This window comes from Accipiter gentilis, chromosome 4 (genome assembly GCF_929443795.1).
Source record: "Accipiter gentilis chromosome 4, bAccGen1.1, whole genome shotgun sequence".
NCBI lineage: Eukaryota > Metazoa > Chordata > Aves > Accipitriformes > Accipitridae > Astur > Astur gentilis.
Genome location: NC_064883.1, coordinates 28,128,709 through 28,150,987, shown reverse-complemented (window position 1 = coordinate 28,150,987; position 22,279 = coordinate 28,128,709). Strand labels below are relative to the sequence as shown.

The 22,279-nt window shown below is 39.0% G+C and overlaps 1 protein-coding gene across 1 annotated transcript in view; it reads left to right on the top strand.

Moving 5' to 3' along the window:
• Positions 1–6,866: 6,866 nt before the first annotated feature.
• The window catches only part of C4H10orf67 (chromosome 4 C10orf67 homolog), a 44,499-nt gene continuing 29,086 nt past the window's right edge, over positions 6,867–22,279 (top strand). The window contains 8 exon segments of the mRNA XM_049798926.1: positions 6,867–6,874; positions 8,142–8,235; positions 8,237–8,281; positions 10,650–10,743; positions 10,746–10,792; positions 11,537–11,611; positions 14,654–14,782; positions 14,785–14,805. Coding sequence (XP_049654883.1) covers positions 6,867–6,874; positions 8,142–8,235; positions 8,237–8,281; positions 10,650–10,743; positions 10,746–10,792; positions 11,537–11,611; positions 14,654–14,782; positions 14,785–14,805 — 513 coding nt within the window.

Below are 22,279 nucleotides of genomic sequence, written 5' to 3'. Positions count from 1 at the left end.
AAGTAAGTATTTTGACTAATACCAAGAGCAGAACAGAGTTCTGACAAGGACAGACTGCGAAGGAAGTAGGGGAAGTGGGCAATACAGAAATACCAGAAGCAGGAAATTACTACTCACAGTTAAAGGAAATATTATTAATAGATTAATCTTGATAAAAACTGTTAAGCATAAAATAACTGTGGTAGAAAAGAAGGTGCAATACTGCCTGCTCTTGAAGTGAAAGAATACTCCGGTGAGGTAGCAAGTAGCCAGTACTTCCATGTGTGGCCTCGCAACAGAAAGGCTTTGGAAACAGACAGATTCAACGGGAAGTGTCATCCCCTCTATCCTCCACAACCTTGCAATGCACACCTTTCCCCACCTTTCTGCCTTCAGTAAGCAGCAAAAGGAGGAAAAAGGTATCGCAGAAAACCACATTTCATCATTCATGCTTTGAGAGTCATGGAATAGCATGTAATTACATTAACCAGTTTTGTTGTTCCACTGCTGAGTCCTTCCTGTGGGAAAGGGCTGTGGTTATGGGCTACATAACCAGCTCAGCAAGTCATGTCCTAGTCCTGATGAAATGTAGGGAGAGAACTTACCTCATTGCAATTAAAAACCTGCTCTGTTTCCACCTGTGTAGCACAGAGCTAACTGTTACGGCAAGGTCAGATCACAGCTATTTAACTCCACTGTCTAACGAGAAAAAAATAACACAGGTAGACCCATTAGGAGGGATGACATCAATTCATCCTGACAGATGTCCTACTCTGTGTAAACAGTTAAACCTTTCCTAACCTAGTTTACCATACTTAAATGTACAATATGGAACTATTTTTCTGATTTGATATTTTCAAAGTTCTACTACAGCAGGAGATAATTTAAAAGAGCATTCATAACAATGAGCCCAAATCTGAAGTAATTTTCGCTGGAAGAAGTCAGGAACAGCTATGCTCCAGTTAGTGGATTTATACCAGTAACTCCAATCAGAATGGACTCTTCACTCAGTTTAGTTAGCCTGAAATGCAAAGTAGTGCTCCTGATGCTTTGAGTGAGTATCTATAGAGATATTAAAATAATATTTTAGCAATTGGAGAGTTTCAGAACTTATTCAAGTGTAACAAACTTAAAATTGTTACGAAGAAGCACTAGTTGTGAGAGTTACATTATCTGTACATGAAAATATAAACATCTTCAAGCTGTGATTTATATGCAAGCACAATTTTACAAAAATTAAGCATTTATCAGTTAGTAACTCAGACTAAGAATCCCAAATATAATGAGGTTACTGTATCAGACCTGGGCCCTTCAACTGAACAGAGGTTTTTATGCACGTCTATCTGAATTTGATATAAAGTTACTATAGGAAATTTAGTATATCTAATCTTGCTGTATCTAAATAAAGTTTCTGATACTGCGTAGTACAAGGCATTACCAAACCAATGAAGATGGGGATTCGAACAAGAAATAAAAGGTGGTGATGGGCCTGGCTGGGGGAGAGACAACTGAAGACAATTTAAAGGAGTTGTTACACTGAAAGAAACTTGCTAGTGGAGTTCTTCAAAGATCTGTCTCAGAACTGACTTTAGTATTTTCATTAATTACACTGGCATTTAGTATGCTACTGACTTTCACTAATGACTCAGAGCTGAGCAGCATTTTTGCAATAACGAAGATTTTTGAAACATCGCATGGGAAACTCTTGAAGACTAGAGACGGAATTGCTTATGTGACTAGATAAAATTCAACAGCGCAAAATGAAACATCATCCACCTGCTGGCAGGTCAGTATTTCTGTTATTAGCAGAATCTCATCTGTGGGAAACCATCAGGACAGAAGAAAGACCCACACATGCTGTTCAACTGCTGAATCGCTATAGTTTCTGATGTGATGGAGCTTTCAAAAGGACAAATAGGATCCTCGAACACAGCAGGACCGAACGTATCCAAAATAAATAAGTATTTCTTGTAGAAAGGGCTTGTGAGACTTCATCTGGAATACTGTCTGCATTTGTATTTCTGGTCAACATTACTTAAGGATGTTGAATTTTGGCTGGAACATGAGCAAAGAGGAATTACAATGATCAGGGCACAGATGACTGTCTAACAAGAAGAGACTAACTGTTCTTGGCTTGCGTTACCTAATGAAGGTTGAGAAGGGATCTCTATAAATACATCATAGATCAAATACTAGGGAGTGAGAAGAGCTCATTAAGTTAAAGGACAGTGTTGGCCAAAAAGAAATCGATACAAGCTGGCAATGAATATATTTAGTCTTCACTCACAGCCTTGGCTTTCAGATATGACATAATTGCAAATAATTTTATGGAAGGGTCCTGGTAACAAAATACTAGCAGCAGCATGGTGAAATTAGGGTGGCCTATGAACGTGAGGACCATTATGGTTTAATGATAACAGTAGGGCAATAGCTTGGTAAAAACTTTGATCTTAATGTGCAATCAAATCTCGTTCCACTTCTTTGCTCCATTTCTCTCTGTTTCCTGGGGGTTTATGATCTGTCATTCTCTCCCCATGCAAATACAGCTCTCTTCTGAAAATGCTGCTACACTTTTTTCTTCCAAATTGTCCAAGGAATTAGTGTAATTAGTTTAAACAAAGAGCAACTCTCTCTTGTAAAGTTTGCTGCTGCTTTTGCAGACTTGCAGAAGGATCTATATGCCTGAAGATCTGTTCACTTTTTCCAACAAAGCCAGTAAGAATAAAATAGATATATTGTATTCTCTTAGGTCAACAAACATGACTCAGATAATGAGGAAAAATAGGAAATGTGTATGGTTTTAATTGTCATACTTGTATTGTGACCTACTCTAAGTTAGAAAATTATTTATTTCTCTGAAATACAGGACTAAGATTTTGGGTTGTAAGAAAAAATATCAAGAACTGTTAGGACATGAACCTGGTTACCTTGGAGACTCGGTCAGAAATTAATGAGCTGACATTAACTCTTGATGACTTTGGTCAAACAAGACTCAATGTGTAAAATGATCACAGTTAGAATCTGAAGAAAAACCTGAGGTAGCTGGGAGAAGAGCTTTATTGTGCATTGCCAGTTCCATCCTGTCACTGAAACTGAACATTTCCAGGCCAAAGAGACAAACAGGCACATCACGAACAGCCACAGCAGCTTTGTTGTTCCATTCTAACATTATGGACCCTAAATACTGTGGTTTAGTTAAGCACTAAAAGGGTATCTTGTTTTAAAAACATGCTATGTGCAACTGTAAATATCAGTTCCTTAGAGGTCAAGTTCATCTAAGCTGTGTGGGAAGCCATGGTGACAAAAGAGTGGAGCTCATGCAGAAGCTCAGTCTCTCGCTTGTGGTGCCACAGTGTTCCCTGCACAGAAAGCAGAAGCCCCAGCCAGCGAAACAGCAATGCTCCTGGAGAGATGGGACACAAATCAGAGGCAAGTAGGATCCCGTTTTCAAAGATTACAACAAAACTAATTTTGCAAAGTTAAAGCCAGTATTTTATTATGCCATAAATACTATTCTTTAAGATTTGGCACCAGTAACAATCCAAATCCATTTTCAGCAGCTCCTAACTGGGTTAAAATACCACAAAGTCCATTTTAGGGAATTTGGTGAATGAAGACTATAAGCAAGTAACATTTGATTATTATCTCAAAAGAACCAATAGCTGGCCTTGCCCAGGCTAGAGAGCAAAGACATTTCTAAATAAACAAGATTATTATGACTGCAGTAGGTAATTAGGGTGTGAAGCGTCCAGCTACTTAACGTAAAGATAGTAGTTATAATAGTTAAGACCAGACTATAATCAAAAATAAGAAAACAACAAACACAGGATGAAATATATCATAAACAAAGTGTTGATTTTTTTGAGTGCTTTTCAGTATTAATAAATAAATGTGAATCCTCTGATCAGTGATTTAAATGTAAATCTTCTGATCAGATCCTCTAATGAGTACAACTTGCTCCTTTCTTATGTATGGAAGCAATCTATGGCATTAAGAAAACAAGTGTTCTTAACCTGTAATCTGATTCCTACATGTCGTAAAAATGTTAATGTAATTTTTTGGCAGCTTTTGCCACGTGGCACTACAGCCTATGTTAATAAACTTTTTCTGTTTCCAATGGCAAATTAGAGTTTTTCCCAAACCAAAATGCACTCTTGTCTACATTATTATTGTTGGAAGGTGACGTAAAAGTAAGACAGGTTTTACAAATGGTCTTTTTAAGCCAAGTAAAAACTGCTGCCTTTCACTCAGTTACCCTTATCATTTTTCTAACTGAAAGAAAACATCTGAGAATACCACCTGAGTTACAAGTATCAGTTTAAACTATTACTCAGCACATGTGACTTAATGAAATCTCCCTTTTTATGTTAATGTTACATTTCACTAATATAAAGAGATCGCTGTTTTATCCCTTTCTCAGTTTGAACTCAAGGAAGAGAACAAATCTAGCACTTAATTTTACCTTGGCAGTTTGTATGACTTTCCTTATTTCTTCTGTGCATGAGATGAGATAGAGCCCCGAGCTTGCTGAAAAGGTGCAATTAATAAAGTTATTTTCATTCTTGAAAATAAAGGCACATTTTTTCTACACACCATATGAATCCTTGACACTTCTGTGGATTCACAGAATTTGGAATGGTTTTATCCACGCTAATCACTCCAAATGCTGAAAATGGTGATTTACTCTTTCGGATAAAGGAAACTGAGTCTGTAACCTGGTCCAGAAAAATTACGTATCACATTGAACAGACATAGGTGTTAATCCTAGGAGAATTCAACTCCATTAGAGGCAGTCATCCTATTTAAAAATCCTTACCATTTCTATTAGATAAGTCATTGTTTTGCATGGAGTTGTGCCGTGTTGATGTGATGTTTGAATTTAAATGTTCACCACCTCTCTAGGTGTAACCCGAGTTCAAGCAAAGTTGAAGTGATTTTTAGTCTAAATGCTAATAACTATTGAGGTCAAAGAGCACTACAGATCAAACAGTGCATTCAAACACAGATTAATAACTTTATAGTTTTTCCAGCTAGCCCACACTCTCTGATGGACCTCTATCGAGGGAGAGTTACGAGAAAATTATGCATAGCTTTTGGTCATCACACTACTGCCTCCTAACCATGAGAAAACTAGAACGTCAGAGCATAAATTTGTTATTACAATGAAAGCAAACAGACCGCTCATAATGGCTTATACTCATGTTTGACATCACCTTCTTCTAGCCTGCAGTCATAAACTGCCAGATATTTTTTCTTCTTCCACCTCCAGCACCTAAGCCGCTATTCTGTATTTGCTCCACCTTTCCTTCTCGTTCTTACGCAGCTTAAAATGACCATCTGAATGTCTCACCTCTGTTTTCAAACAGACTGGAGGAGGGGGAAGTGGGTGAAGTTCATTATGAGGTGGGGATCGTTGCACTTGGGCCCCACAGCACATGCAGTATTCTCTGAAACATGCCACGATGTGGGGAAAAGGCTTCTTGACCTGACAATAATTTACCTGGAGTGCATGAAGTCTCCTCAGACCATTACTGTCCAGTGAGGATCCAGCCATTTGTATTCTCAACTTAACAGCGCTTTTGGCTTAGATAGGAAGTCTCGCGTTCGCCAGATGCTTGTAACAGCGAGGAGGTTGGCTGAGGGTGGGGAATCGGTTACCGAAGTAGATTAACGCGTGTCGGCCGAGAAAACCACGGCGAAGGAAAGCGAGACGATTCGCGGGGTGACAGCGGCCCGGCAGCAACCAGGCGAGAGGGACGAAAAGCGTTCTGCCCCTCGGCAGACGGGACGCTGGGGTCGGACGGCTCTGCTCCCCTCGGGGACGTTTCCCAGGGTGAACCAGACACCGGCCTTTGCTCCCGCGGCGGCCCGCTCGGCGACTGCTGGCGGCAGCAGCGTCGGTGGGGGCCGCGGCGGGGCGGGGGCCGGCGGCGGGGCGGGCGGGGGCCGGTGGGAGGAAGCCGTGCCTCTGCGGCGGAGGCCGGGGCGGGGGGACGGCGCGGCGGGGGGAAGCAGCGGAGCCGCCGCCGCCGCCGGCGGAGCGGACCCCGACGCCGCCGCCGGCACCGGGCCCAGCGTCGCGCGTCACTTCCTGCCGCCCGCGGGCGGAAGCGGCGCCGCCCTGGCCGCCCCGACCGGCGCCGCTGTGCGGGGCTGGCGGGTGGGGCCCGGTTGCCACGGTTCCGCCGACGGCGTCCCCCGGCGGAGGGCGGGCAGGCCGCTCCCCGGGCCCTCCGCCCGGCCCCGCAGACGCCGGAGCTGCTGGCGCCGCCGCGTGCTGCCCGCGGGAGCCGGAGCCCGAGCGCCGGTGAGGGGCGGTGGCGGAGGCGGTGGCGGTGGCGGTGGCGGTGGCGGGGCGGGCGGCGGGGCCCCGGGCCTGGCCCGGCGTCCGGCTGCGGCCCCCGGCGGCGGCGGCGGGTCGCTGTCCGAGCGCTGTGGGTACCACCGCGTTCCGTGGAGATCCCGCCTGGTTTAACAACGGCGGGGGCCGAGGGCCGTTCCCGGACGGTGTTAACGGGACTCCGCTCCACGGTGCTTTCGACCGTGAAACCGCACGCATCCTGAATTTTGCTGTCGGTAGCCCTCCTGGAGTGAGTACAGGCCGAGCTCTCGCCTAAATACCTCTGTCTTACCTACCTAACAACGTTCCCTGTATTTTGCTGCTGTTCTGGGGACCGGCAGGGGTAAGACCGTATCTGGTGTACACTTCCCTCTTCTGTTTTGGAAGAATCTGCCTGTACGTTTGATTGAAAGTAATCTATTTGTGCACTAAATTAAAGTTAACAGAGCCCATGGTAATTCAGACTTTTTGGCTGCACTGTGCATCTTACAGGGCAGCCTTACAGCTGGGATCGCAACTGCTTCAGTGGGGAGTTTCACATAGAATGATGGAATAGTTTGGGATGGAAGGCACCTTTAAAGGTCATCTAGTCCAACCCCCCTGCAGTGAGCAGGGACATCTTCAACTAGATCAGGTTGCTCAGAGGTCCAACCTGACCTTGAACGTTCCCAGGGATGGGGCATCCACCACCTCTCTGGGCAACCTGTGCCAGTGTTTCACCACCCTCATTGTGAAAAATTTCTTCCTTATATCTAGTCTAAATCTACCCTCTTTTAGTTTAAAACCATTACCCCTTGTCCTGTTGCAACAGGTTCTGCTAAAAAGTTTGTCCCATCTTTCTTATAAGCCCCCTTTAGGTACTGGAAGCCTGCTTTAAGGTCTCCCTAGAGCCTTCTCTTCTCCAGGCTGAACAGCCCCAACTCTCTGAGCCTTTCCTCACAGGAGAGTTGTTCCATCGCTCTGATCATTTTTGTGGCCCTACTCTGGATGTACCCCAACAGGTCGATGTCTTCCCTGTGCTGAGGGTTCCAGAGCTGGACACAGTGCTCAGGTGGGGTCTCACCAGAGCAGAATAGAGAATCGCCTCCCTCGACCTGCTGGCCATGCTTCTTTGATGCAGCCCAGGGTACAGCTGGCTTTCTGGGCTGCAAATACTTGGACTAATATCTGAATATTCACAAAGTGAAGAGGTCTTTGGAACACCTCCAATAGGTTAAAATCTTAACCTATTTTCCCAGTTAGGATGACTTGTTAATTAGGTAGACCTGGGCAAGAATTTTCTGACACCATCCATTTCTAACAGAAAGGAATTTTGACAAAGTGGAAGTGTTATGTTTTTAACAATCAGATGTTCTAACTTTTTATTAAAAATGTGACAATGTTAAGTGTCTTTTAGACTATGTTAACAGTATGAAAATAATGAAATTTATCAGTGAGACAGAAAATCCAGCTCCTAACCGAATCTACAGTCCAGGATTTCTGGACTGATATATTTCTCTGCAGAACACTGAAAATAATCTATTTACTGACAGAACACATTCTTTTCTTTAGCATTTTCTTTTATGTTCTTTAGCATAATGTTTAGTGTTGTTTAACTTTTTGTTATTTGTTATTTGAATTAAAAAATTGTCTTCATGAAACAAACATAAATACAAATTGTTAATGTGTTTATTACACTTTTTTAAATTCCCCTCTATCTTAAAAAAGACAAGTGAAATGATAAAAAAAATATAGGCACTTTGCCTCTGAATTTCCATTATTAGCAGAGGATTCATTAACTTGATTAATGCAAGTACTGTAATATTGCAAGGGTTTTTTTCAGTTCTGTCTGGTTTTGGAGGCCTTGCATTTCAGATGACCTAAAAATAGGATATTACAGCACAGATCATGCTACACAAACAGATATCAAAGAAATAACCAGAATTAAAGGAGCTAGCTATTGCTGCGCAAGCTTTAATCAAGGTATATTTGGAAAGTATCATAACAGATACTTTCTGTACATACAGACAGAGTCGTCTTCACGCTCTAGAACGTGTACTTTTGTCACTGTCATCTCTGTTTTGTGTAATTCTTAAGGAATCTGTTTTGGCTTTTCTTCTGTCTTCATATACCTATTTCAGCTAAATTATATAAATTTCTGTTTTCAAAATAGAATGATATACAAGTATTGATAGGTGAATTAGAGACTGGATTGCTTGGCTGTCCGAATCGGAGGAAATTATGTAGGCATTAATATTGTTTAATGTACAAAAAAAAGATAAACATAAGTGAAAATTCTGAAGGTTTAAACTTATCTAATAGTGGCTAAGAGTCTGGAATTACATGTGGGCCTGTCAGTTCCATTGATACTTGCCTGATACCAGTTATGACTATGGCTAAGGAGAACTCACACATCTGATCAAGGAGATTAAATAAAATCACATATAAAAGCAAATTAGAAAGAAGATCCAAATGTATTATCTACTCTTGCACAATTATATGTGTATCTTCAGCAGTGTCTCACTGAAATTTAGTGCATAGACTTGGGAGGGAGGGTGCAGTCCATAAGGAGGCACAGTGCAGTCTGCTTAACATAAATGCCTTAGCAACTTGTGGTGGAAGAAGGGTGCCTCTAGAGACCTGCAGAGGGAGATCTGTTCCATCAGAATGAGGTGTTTCTTTCTGTCCCTTTACTGTGTAAGAAATTACGAAGCAAGGTGCTTCAGGATATAAAATAATTACATGCACAAAAAAGTTAATTTCCTAGCAAAAAACCCTTTTCTTTTTAGTTCTTTGATGGTATATATAGAGATAAGAACTAAAATTAAATGCTTTTGGTACTATTTTTAGAAGCAATATCTCATTCTACCTCACATCCCTGAAAGACTTCAGAGTATTTTGCTTGTCTGAGCCATTGGCAAGCAGAATGCTTTTCCTTTAACACTTCCTCTGTCACTTCTTGCTAAAATGCAGTTATTTTGATTCTTTTTACCATAAAAATACTTTGCAGAGTGTTGAATTAGGGTTTACCATAAAAATACTTTGCAGAGTGTTGAATTAGGATTTATAAACAAGTTTTGACCACTTTCTGAGCTTACATTTTGATATTTGTATTGATACATATGTGTGGGTCTCCTTTGCAGAATCTGAGTAATTACCATCTGGCAGATACTTGTGTCTTCCTAAATTAGTTATTTTTTTGAGAAAGCTAGATATTTTTCTTGCATAAATATTCTCTGCCTGTCAAATATTGAATCCAAATCTCTTTACAATATGCATTACTGAAGGCTTGGAGAGGGGGAGTTTTTACTTTAACAGAGAACACTTTGTACATCTGGATACAAAGTGTATTTATATTGAGGGTCCATTCTCATGCTTTCCTTGCCTGGGACTACTGAAATAGATGCTTAATATTGTATATTCAGATCTTCCATTTCATGAGTTACAGTTCCCTTAATGTCAGTTTTAAAATTTTATCATCCACAGGAGTGATACAATGGAGCGGTGCTTACAACAAACATTACAAAGATGTCATTGATACTTCTGACATGGCAATATGTATTCATTTTGGCACATTTCTATAATTTATGTTTTGTTCTGCAGAAGTAATTACAGTTTTCTTCATATAATTACTTTTTAATTTCATTAGAGAACATAATGGTGCAATATTTCATATTTTCATTATAGAAGGCTCCCCAAGACTTTAACAGTCAAATTTGTTATTTGGGCTGAGAATCAGCTCACAGGTTAAGAAACCTACATTTAGGTGTCTCATGGGGGTATCTTTGAGCCGGGCATCTAAGCTTCGCATATAGTCAGTGCAAATGTGTCTTTGTAGTCAGTGGAGGTGTCTACAGATATGCTACTTGGCCTCTGTCTCTGGTTTCAGAAAGGGACAGTTTCCTTTAGCCCTGTGTCATGCCTGCCAGCCCTGTGTAAGATGTCTTTCATACCTCATTTCTTCTGACACTAAACCATGTGTGCACAAGCAACTGAGTCAAGTTCCATTGACTTTGTTGCCTGTAGCAGAAACTTCCTCACCTACTTCTTATGCAGACATCTAAATTTAGGTGATTTACTCTGCAGGTGGAAACTCCTGCTGACAGCCAAAGAAGTCCAAAGCATGGATGTGAAGCTGTGAACTCTTGACAGGTGTTGAGACCCCTGCCCAAGTGACTGTTATAGACCAAAGACGATACTGTAGGGCATAGAAATGCATTAGATGCTTGTATTTAGGTGAATGAATCTAGCCATCAGCATCTTGGAACAGAGTAATGGAACAGTCGCACTTTTCTTTTGAGTAGCTTGCTTTGTATATAGAAATAAATAATACTAAGATTTTGATTCTGAGCTTGTTCACTCCCTCCAGCAAGATTTGTTCATCTACAAAAGCATTATTCAAGCACAATATGAAGAAAAAATTGAAGATCAGGCTTCAAATCTTTGTAATACGTAAATGATCAACTGACAGACATTGAGTTTTTACATAAATGGGTAAAGAGAAAAATCCTTGTTGACTTACATATTAATCTTCACTGGATGCCAGTTCTCATTCATATAACTTCTTTGTGCAGACTGATACAGTATTTTACTTAATGAAAAGTAATCCACGGAAGTATTGAAAATAAGGAAATAAAGAAAAGTGCTAATATAGATTTAAAAGTGACTGTCTAAGGTGTCTTTGCAAATTTGCAATTAAGAGAACATGGATTACATTGTACTTGGCATATTAACAACCATATCTGGGAAAACTTCTTAAATTGTAGTGTGGTTATTTCTAATAAAATACTTTATAACAATATTTTAATAGGCAAGAAACGTAGCGCACTTCCTGTGTGTATAAATTATTGACTTTTCTTGTCCCATGCGTGTGTTTGAAAATAGCAGTCAATGATCTTTAGGTAGGAAATCCCAGCCCATACCAGCATTAACACTCCCAGGCAATCATATTGCAGCTAGTGAGCACTCCCTGCAAGGGCAAAATATGCATAAAGCCTCAATTTCAAGCTTCTGATATGAACATAAAAAACCCAAATATTTAAAAAATCAATACAGCAAAAAGAAGTTACAGAAAAGGAGCATGCGCTTAGTATTTTTTTTAAGTTCAAGAGCTTGGATAGCATTTAATTTTCTTAAATGAAAAATAAGAATATATAAAAGTTGTTTGGTTTTGTAATTGCTTGTGTCCTTTTGTTGCACATCAAAGTTCTCAGTAATTTGTTACACACTGAATTGCAGAAAGAGTTTCAAATTCTACAAAGCTACCAACAACAGTCAGGTGATGCACTGGCTGTTCTCAGAACAAATACTGAGGTGGGCTTTAATTCTTAATGTGGTAGCAGACTGCTGGTCTGAGTATTAATATGTCATAAACTAATTACAGAGAATAGCTTTGCACTTCAAAATCTGGAGAAGGGTGTATTTGGATTTTTTGTGAAGACTAAGCATTTAAACTATAGGGAATAGAAACAAAATAATTAACACAAAAATATAGCTGGTTTTACAAGTATTGTTTTTTCCCCCTCTTGTGCAGTTTAGCATACTCAAGTACAGGTTTAGGTTAAGTAACATAGTTACTACAACATGAATGAGGTATGTTAGTAGATACCAGTGGAAGAAAGCAAAAATTACAGGTTTTAATTTCCTGACTAGTGAAAAACAATTGACCACAAAGTAGTCAAGCAGTGTAGGATTAGACCACCCAAATATGCAGTCAGTGCACACTTTTCCATCTTATTGAGGGTAGTCAAATCAAATGAAGGGATGAGCTTGCTTTAATTCTCCGCAAATGAAGGGACCTTGCTTTAATTGACAGTCTGTGATTGGGTCTGTTAGGAGGCAGAAACATAGTAATCACATAAAATGCTCTTTGGTTCAGTAAAAAATGAAAATGACTTGATAAATTTGGTAGTTGAACTCTAAGGCTACCTAACAGAGAATGGTGACCAGTTGTGGGCACTCCAGGTGGCTTTGTACTGCCCTCTAGGGACTGTCCTACTCACTTATTAACAGATTTCAGGCTGTAATTGGAACAGTAAGAATAATCCAAATTAGAAAGTATAGAGCTTAAATTTCATCTTTCTTCCCCCACATGCAAATGGAGCATGCAAGTTTGTACTTATTGACAAAACAAAGTCAGTATTTAAAGGAAAGGAAGAAAGAAAAGAGAGAAAAGAAAGAAATAAAAAAAATAAACCACTTATATGGATAGTTGGGAAAGGTAGTGGGTAAAAAAATTTAGCTATAATTATTCTCCTGTTGTTTATACATATCCCAGTCAAGTGGGGATGTATAGTGGGAAGTGTGTGTAGTATATTAACAGCACATACTGTTGATATGTTCTGTTAATATACTGAAATATATATATGCTGAAATATATATATATATATGCTGAAATCATATATATGCTGAAATCATTCTACTGATTTTCATACAGTATGTAGAAAATCACAGAGAATCCTGGAAGGAGAAAAGAACGTGTTGGTTTTACAGAATGACTGATCTGCTAGACATGTGAAGGGACAGAGAACAGGTGCACTGGTAAATGAGTTCAAACCAGCATTAATCATGTGGATGTTTCAAAGAACATGGTAGAGAAATGTGAAGCAAAGGAGGAAAGTTCACGGAAAAGATATGAGGAACTGAGAGGCTGAGGAATTTTAAAAAGATGTGAGAGGAAATCAGAATGCTGAAAACACTGAGCAAATGACAGAAGATGATATGCATTTCAAGAATGTTGCATAGCTTAAAGTGGGTGTTTAGAAGGCAAAAGCTAGCCTTTAGCAGTGAAGGAAAGGGCAGCTTCTGTGAAGAAAGAAACTACAAGATTTATTAGGACTTCACAGAGAGTAAAGATGTTTATTTTTCACATTTGTTCTTCTTCATTCCTGGATAATGATATGTAGCACCATCACTTGAAGAAAGAAATTCTGCTCCAAAACCAAGTGTAAAATGGGGGGGGGGGGGGGGGGGGAGTAGCATTTGTCTCCTGGAACACTTCATCAATAATGTAGACATGTTTATGATGCAGCTGTGCTGACCTTGCTTTCTTGATAGTCAAGGCAGAGAAATAGGTATTTTTTTAGGACACAGTTCATCTGATCAATGTTAGATACCTACTTAAGGGTGAATTGAGTTGTCCTCTGGACTCAACTGACTTGCAACTAAATCTCCACAGACTATTAAAAAAGCAAAGTGTGACTAGCTAAAATGTGAGTGTCTACATGCGATCAAGTACTGCTGTACAGACCATCTAGAATAATGCAAACTTCATTTTGTGTGTGAAAAGTTTTCTTTCCCAAGTGCAGCTCATGTAATCACTCCGTGGTGAAAAATGCATATGAATGCCATGGAGCATATGGTAGCAGTCTTCTCACCAGGGGATTGCAGGGACAGGTTTCCTTTGCTTTGCTTTGTCTTTGGAAGATCTTGCATTACTCTTGGATTCTTCTGGTCCAGCTTCAACAACCAGGTAGAGATTCACCTGGTCCCGGGCACGTGTGTAGTTTCGTAGGTGGGGTGCTCTGAGAAAGGAGAACTAACTGAGGTTGAGTCCACTATGGCTGAGGAAATAATTGAACCCTACTTCTTTCGCTTCCTCAGCGAGTGCTACAGATGTTAATGTCTTACACAAGAGATAGTAATTTCTGCTAATATTAATATTTTAGAGAAGTTGACTGATACTTAATCACCTAACCTTGGAAAATAGGTGTCTCGGTACTCCTGAAGGAAGAGCTCAACCACACTTTTGAGCTTAGTGTTTCCTAATGGCCAGCTGTTGGCAGTACACCACCTTGGAGACATAGTTCTGTATAAAGGGAGGCCGCACGTGTTGTTTTTCTTTGAAAGTCTTATTTTTATTTTTTGACTACATAAGAAGTAAATCATCTATTGTAGGTGCTCTTTTTTTATCCTTTAATGTAATTTAAACACTTTGCTTGTGCAACCAAAAAGATGCACAAATAAATGCCAGTAATTCAAAGATACTATTTTAATCGTTGATTTTGTTCATTCTGTACTTATGCTGTATTTTCTCTTTATTTTATTTCTTTTATGTTTTAAATACATTCTTTGATTTAAAATATATAGGATATGCAAATTTTTCCAAATTTCCTTTTTCTTTGCTGTGCACTGGAATTCTCTAGTATTATAGATTATGTATTAGATATAACACACTTTTTGTTTAAGCATTTGAAATGTCAGATACAGTAAAATTTTATTTTGGATACTAGAACAGAACTCTCGAATGTAAAATATGCATTATGATGTGTTCAGATTACAAAAAATATTCTGTAGCTTTCAAAAGGTTTATGAGGCTTATGCAAAGTCTCACTGAAGAATCTTTTCTTGTAATAGAAGTATTACAACATAAATGGAGAAGACACAGCATGTTCACCAGGAAAACTGTTGAAGCTTTTACATAACAAACTACACAAGGAAGAGTCCATAATTGAAGATCTGGAGAGAAAACTGCAGGAATACCAAAAAAAAAAGAAAGGACTAAAATGGTATGTTTTTGTCAAAAGATCATAAACTCATTATCCAAATGTGGAAATCTTTAAACAAATTCAATTAAGTGTATTTCTAGTGCCATTATTTTTATAGGAAACATTATGTTGGGAAGGTAGTAGAACACTATTTGGGATTATCCTGTGCTATCGTAAGTATTTTGACTAAAATAATTTATAGTACTCTATTAATGTCACACAAATTTATATCAGTGATAGTCTGACCAAGAGATGGTAGTTGTACTACCTTTTTAGATCTATTGTTTTAATAAAATAAAATATTTTATAAAATATTTTTGTAAAAACTTAACAAAAAAATCAACTCCAGGAGTTTTAAAAATCTTTTATAAAATATTGCTCTCAGTGCTATTCTTGTTCCATGCATGAACATCTCAGTTACAGAAAACTCCACCTCTGTTCTACTGCTACTTACAGAAGTAATTACATTACATCTTCTCATGTTTCTCTTTGTTCCTACTGTCTCTAAATAACTTCAAAAATAAATATTTTCTTTTTTTTTCCTTCAGAATTGTGTTGTTAATCATTTAAGTTGGTATTTTGAGTATTCACTGAAGATATATCTTCATTTAAAATATAAAATAAAATACAAAATCCCTCATGTTTGATTTTTCATAACTCCTGGACTAGAAGTTCACGGAGTATCACAGATACTTGGGTACAACCATTAATAGACATGAGAAGCCCTTTTCAATTATGAGTCTTCTTCCCCACCCAAATGCAGACATAAATAGCTAGTTATAATGGCTGAGAACTGTCCTACTTCCTCGGTCCGTAGTCTTCAAATAGGAAATGCAGTTCCGTCTCATATGTCCAAACATCACCTCTGTATCCCTTCTGTAACAGGGATGTAAACATGGCCTTCTCCTACCCAAATGAACTATACTCATCTGCAGTTCACTGAAGTATGAGAAATCTGTAACATTTTTTCAAAACTTCACATATGCTTTAGGCTGATAAAAAGTAGTCTCAGGCTCTAAGCCTGACACTGCGTAGCTTTTTCATCTCTGCTCTCTATGCACCATTGAAATGCGTAGTACTAATGACATCTGAAAATGCCATCTAACTGTGCTGGCAGCCACCTAAGGTAGACAGTATGGCCTGTAAAGGAGAAATATGGGGTCTACGATGTACCCTCTGAGGAAACGTATCTCTCCCCAGTTGGAATTCATAGCTATGCAGCCTGTTCTAGAACTGGATCATTAAGCCTGGTCAGTCATTCCTGCATACGGAAGGAAGTGATAGTAATTCCTTCTTGCAGCAAACTGTTAAGCTACAACAGTCAACAGTGATACGGCTTATATCTCTTTTGCTTCATTTGGATAAGCCCCGATGAGGCTGTTTTACTTTATGAAAATAAATATATTTAAATGTTCTCTGTAATGAGAGCTGCAATCCAGGCTCCCATGTGAATATACTAAGAGGCTGCCATTGCATTCTTCATGGCTCACAGTTCTTCTCCAAAAGAGGAGAAGGCTGGATGTGAACAGGGGTTGTCATTATCACAGTAGGCTACGTAATTCTAGGGGTACAGAATCACGTCCTCACTGTCTTTTAAAAGTTCTGAATTGGCGGGAGTACTTTTAGAACACCTAGCTGGATCAGAAAGCAGCTTGTAAAGAATCCTTTGTAACTTCCACTGGAAATTAGATGTTAAGCCTTTCATTGCTATTAGGGTTCAAAATAGTTTGGCAGCAGTACTTAAACTGTCTTGCAGCTTTTAGCGGTACAAGTTCAGGTAGTTGTAGATTTTAGTGCCTGTAATGCAGAATTCTTTAGTGCATCATCAGGGATTTTGATGCAGATATTGGACTCTGCCTCGTAACCAAATGGCATGTGTATACCCACTGTAATGGCTGTGAAACCCACTGCAAAGGCACCCAAGCTGCCAGCTGGTGGTCATTCTGGAGCCAGATACACTATACTAATATATATGCACGCATTTTATCTAAAACATTGAGTTCTGCCTTTAAAAAAAAAAAAAATCATACTTGTAGATTGCCACTAATAACATAAACTGAGAAGGTAAATAGTATTCCAACTTTTTATGTTACAAACGAATTATATTAGTTTGAAATGGCAGAAGGTGTGGAGAGAAGCAAAATGTTAACTGACTATATACTAATTATAGGATGTAAGCAAGAGGGAGGGGAAATGGGCATAGTCATACTCCCATCAAGAACCATCTGTCTGGTAGAACCATACCTGTAAAGTTGAAATCTGACTAAAACAGCTTTATAGAAAAGATGAAGTAGTTAAAAAAAATAAAAAATTAGAGGAGTGGTATTCAACGTCAAAGAATAATTTGTTTTTTAAATTGTTGGTAACTGTACATTGAGACTCTTGTAATGCTGAACTTGTGCTAGCATAACCCTCTGGTGAGGTTCTATTACAAGTGGCAAACTGGAGAAGAGGATGAGTAACTCTTGAAGCACTCCTTCATATCATGTGAAGACACAGGTAGTACGTTAGAAATTTTTTCTTCCTGAAATATATTCAGAAAATGAGAATTTTCTATCAAAACTTTTTAAATTAGCATAACCAAATGCTGCTTTTGACCTCGAATTTATTGCTGATAGTAGTTTTCTAAGGAAAGAATAGAGTAGAATAGAATAGCATAGAATAGAATATTTTCAGTCGGAAGGGACCTACAACAATCATCTAGTCCAACTGCCTGACCACTTCAGGCTGACCAGAAGTTAAAGCATGTTATTGAGGGCACTGTCCAAATGTCTCTCAAACACTGACAGGCTTGGGGCATCAACCACCTCTCTAGGAAGCCTGTTCCAGTGTTTGACCACCCTCTTGGTAAAGAAATGCTTCCTAATGTCCAGTCTAAACCTCCCTTGATGGAGCTTTGAACCATTCCCACACGTCCTACCACTGGATCCCAGGGAGAAGAGCTCAGCACCTCCCTCTCCACTTCTCCTCCTCAGGAAGCTCTACAGAGCAATGAGGTCACCCCTCGGCCTCCTTTCCTCCAAACTACACACGCCCAAAGTCCTCAGCCGCTCCTCAGAGGACATTCCTTCCAGCCCTTTCGCCAGCTTTGTTGCCCTCCCCTGGAGGCATTCGAGTACCTTAACGTCCTTCTTAAATTGTGGGGCCCAGAACGGCACACAGTGCTCAAGGTGAGGCCAAGGTGAATTATAAGTTAATAACTTATGCCATAAGTATATGAACACATTTGTGTATGCACATGCACGCAATATTTCAAAAGCTTGATTTACCTTGGTGAGGGAAACTGACTGAGGCTTAAAATCTGAACACAATAACATGAACAAAAAAAGCTGAAATCTCTAAGAAAAGAAGTAGTATGTAACCATAAAGACATAGTCTCATAATCAAGGAAGAGAACAGCTTTTACTAAAGTCCTGGTTTAGTTCCGTGGCAAGGTGAGATTAGCAAATGATAGACATTAAAGCAATGTATAACAAATGTGGGAAAAGGGAAAAAAGTACAGCAATTAATATAATTAGAAGGTTTTGAAGGGTATAAAATGAACGATGTATCAAGGAAAGAACTATAAATGCCACCATTAAGGACCAAAAATGTATTGGGAGCAAAGGAAGTGGCTGCAACTGTATGAGCTTACTCTTAGGTAAAAATTGTAGAATTATTAATAACATGAAAATCCTGGGGACAATTTAAAAAAGCATTTCCTGTATATAGGAGGAGGGAGAACAAGGTGCTTGTATCCCAGGTTAACAAGTACTTTCTGATCTATTAACCTCCAGAAAGGATTTTACATGTTTACAGAGAGTACATATGTCTAGATGAGGAAACCCAGATAGCTTAGGTCCAGGGGTCCCCCAGAGACTGCTGCCCTGTTTATGTTAGCTATGTTAACATAATGGCAAACTTAATATGGGTTTTCCTAATCAACACTAAGGGCTTTATACAAAATATATTTTTTTTCCAACAAAGCTGATTTCATTATTTCAGTAGAATACAAGTTTGAGTGGTATCTGTGAAGACAAGACTTTTGCAAGGAGTTAGATTTAGTAGCACTGTTTAAAATATAGTATTCAATATGCTATGCTAAGATATGTCATGCCTTAAAATCTACTTTTGTGATCTTCCACTAAGGGGTGGGAAGCTCCTAGAAGTCTGTAGTTTCAGACCTCAGATAGAGATAGGCATACATGGATGAGGACCTTTCCCTACCAGGAGGCATAGCAGTGAAGTTTCCTCTTCAGTTCAAGAACTTCAGTCAAAGTTACATTATTACATAGACTGTGGATCTTGCAGGCTAAATATCTACCATTGCCATTTGTCCTTTTAACTCCAGTAAGATGGGATGCTTTCCAGGTCCTGTACTTTGCCTAATTTATGATCCAGATAAAGACATTTTCTTTGGGCAAAGCTCCTGTTCAACAGTGAAAGATTTCAAAAAATACCAGTAAATTTAGGAATCAACATTGTATAGGTCTTGTTCGTTTGTTTGTTTAGTAAAGTTCTGTAATAGTTAATAAAATTCCACATTATTAATCGGTGACCTGGAATTAAATTTAAACACTACTGATTAAACTTGTAGGCAACACGAACGATAGGTAAGTAAAGATAGCACATAGCAGTCATAGCAACCTGTCATGAACTAGGTCCATTGAAACAAGTTGTTAGTTATACCTCTAGAAGCAAGGAATGCAGCCCATAACTACAGAATGGGGAGCTGTCTTCAGGAATTTGGTATCTACCAAAAAAAAAGAAGGGAGGGGGGGTGGGGTGTGTGCAGAGTACCCTGGCAACTGAACACAGATTCCTGGTTTACAACAGTTTTTGAAAGGGTTGGTATAATTCTTCAATGATTAGATAAGTGTAAGGAGCTATTTGATCTCTGGAATCTTGTGAGTACTAGTCCTAGTCTGCACAGTTAGGGAGGCGAACAAGAAAAAGTCAAAACATTTTTAAGAGCTCAAGAAAATGCCCTAAGTTGAAAAACTTGGCTTAAATCCGTTTATCAAATAGTTTGAGATTACTTGAGTACAGAATCTGAATACCTTGCCAAGGAGAGCACTATGGGATATTTGCCTAGGGTTTGGGATCTATACAGCATTCTCCTAAGAGGTACCGTACATGAAAACTGCAGTCTCTCTCCGGGTCACAAGAAGTATTCTAACAACAGTTCACAAAAATTGTCTAACTGATCTTTGTCCCAGACATGCTTCTGAACAGATGAAAAAAGGGAAAGTAGAGAAGGTTGGTTGGAATAAATAATTATCGTCCAGTTGGCTGGCAAACCCTTTCATCCTTCGGCTGCACTTCAAGGACTACTTCAGTACCTACGGAATCGGTAGCTCATCCATACAACAAAAGTTTGTCATCACCAGCTTCTTCTCTGAGAGTTCTGCATTTATACAAAATAGAAACATGACACAGTCGGTGTTTTCTTCTGTCAAAGAGTTTGCAATGAAATGCCTATTTTCCCTCCAAAGCTATGCTGTCTTTAATCTTTTTTTCCAGCTCTGACATGCCTTGAAAAGGTAAATGGAGCTATTTGGGCCAATAGCAACTTGTTAGTCCCTTCCTGGCTGGTGTCATTTTGTTACATTTAAAAGACTTCCATAGATGACAAAATCAAATACAGCAGCTACAAGAGGAAACCACTATGAGACTGATTGCTGATTGGAGCATATTGTCAAAGGAATGATGGCATCTTGATCTCCTGAAATCTTCAAGCCTGGAAGCCCTTACAGAATACATGCATTAGCTGAACTGAAGATACGGGTGTAACAACAGGGTGACCGATGGTTAAAAGTAAAGGCTTGTTGTATTCAACCGGTGGCCATACTAGCGGTAGCGGTTCCCATGTTCAACCTTAAACTACATTTCTCTCAAAGGTACAGATATAAACTGTGAAAGAATTAAAATTATAAACAGACGAATGTAACGTGTTATGGGTAATAACAAGAAATATAAATAAATCTCGAAATGCTCATTTCTCTTGCCACTCAACCCCTGTCTCTACTTTGTGAAGTGGTGTTTTTCGTGACAGCTTGTACAACTGCACCCTCTCGTGGTGTCCGTAACGCCGGCTTGAAGTACCCAAAGTAGAGCTCAGCCATGGAAAGGTACGTAATAATTTGGATGACAGATTTTTCGAGAATGGATTTGTTTTCAAGGCAAATTCCCAATAAATCAACAACAGTAACAACTTCAGTTTATAATTTTAACTAGAGCATGCTCAAGTATTTTCTTCCTTCGTGTCATAGAAGAGCATCAGTAAATTGCATCATGTTTCTTCGCAATAAGAGTGCAAAAATCATAGCTGTTATTCAAAAGGCCAATTGATTATCCTGAGTGTGTATTAAACCCTGCAGGGTACCAAATAGAAATGCATGTTTCTCAACTGCATAATAAATAGATATAGTCTCTCACCTTTAACGCTTTGGCTAGAATATGATGAGTATACTGATGAATCTGGTTGAAGTTTGCTATAGTCCAAAATTATGTGTGCATAGCTATCTAGTATTATTAGAAAAGCAATCATAACAGTCTTCAATACGTAATCTTAGCAAACATATAGTAGAATTTATTAAAGCTAAAATATACTTTTTCTTTTTACTTGAAGTAATAAAACTGTTAGGATGAAGGCAATAAAGCAGAAAAGGTGAGAAATACTGAACAGGCCATGTTATAATCGCCTTCCAACCTCTAGCCCTTTTTCTTACGACTCAAAAGTTCCCTAGTTTAACCAAGCCAAACGCTACCGCTGTGGGCAGATGGTAGAGAGAACATTGCTACAAAACCTGCCACTCAAAGTGTAACAGATGACTGTAGCTACAGAAAATTGTTCCTTTGTTCATTTTGCTAATGAGTGTCCTCATTGCAGCAGGAGACTGAATAGTTAATTACTTGCAGTTCTTGGTTTTAGCAGATGGTGGAGCTAGAGCTAAAGGTTATCTAAGAAATGGGCGAAGTACAAGTTTGTGAAGAAAATGTCTTCTGTAGTTTTTATATCCTTTCCTTAAAAGAGTAAAAGATTATGATTCCACTTATATTTGAGATACCATTTAAAACTTAGTCACAGGATTACTTAAAATCTTTTTTTTATTTATTTTTGGTAAAGGTTCTTTGAGCATCAGCTGTTGATGCTCAAATACAGCCAGAGCAAAGAAACAAATACTTAAGCCTATTAAGAGCTGTAACAGTTACTTAAAAGGTCTTTTGAAATTCTAAGTTTGTTTTGCAGTAGTTTAGTGTTGACCACTGCCAGAGCAGGGTGATAGCTAATTACTTGGATATTGCACGTGCTGTTTTCTTAATGCTACTCTTTTCCCTAGGGTGTGCTCCTCTGCCTATGGGATTTGGTAGAAGTTTTCAGTAAAAACATGCTCTCTAATAATTACCTCAGGGGATTAATTTTAAACCTGTTACTGCCCAAGGATTGGTTAAAATGAAATACTGTCGAAGTATTTCATTAGAATTTGTAAAAAATTTACGTTAGTAAAAGTAA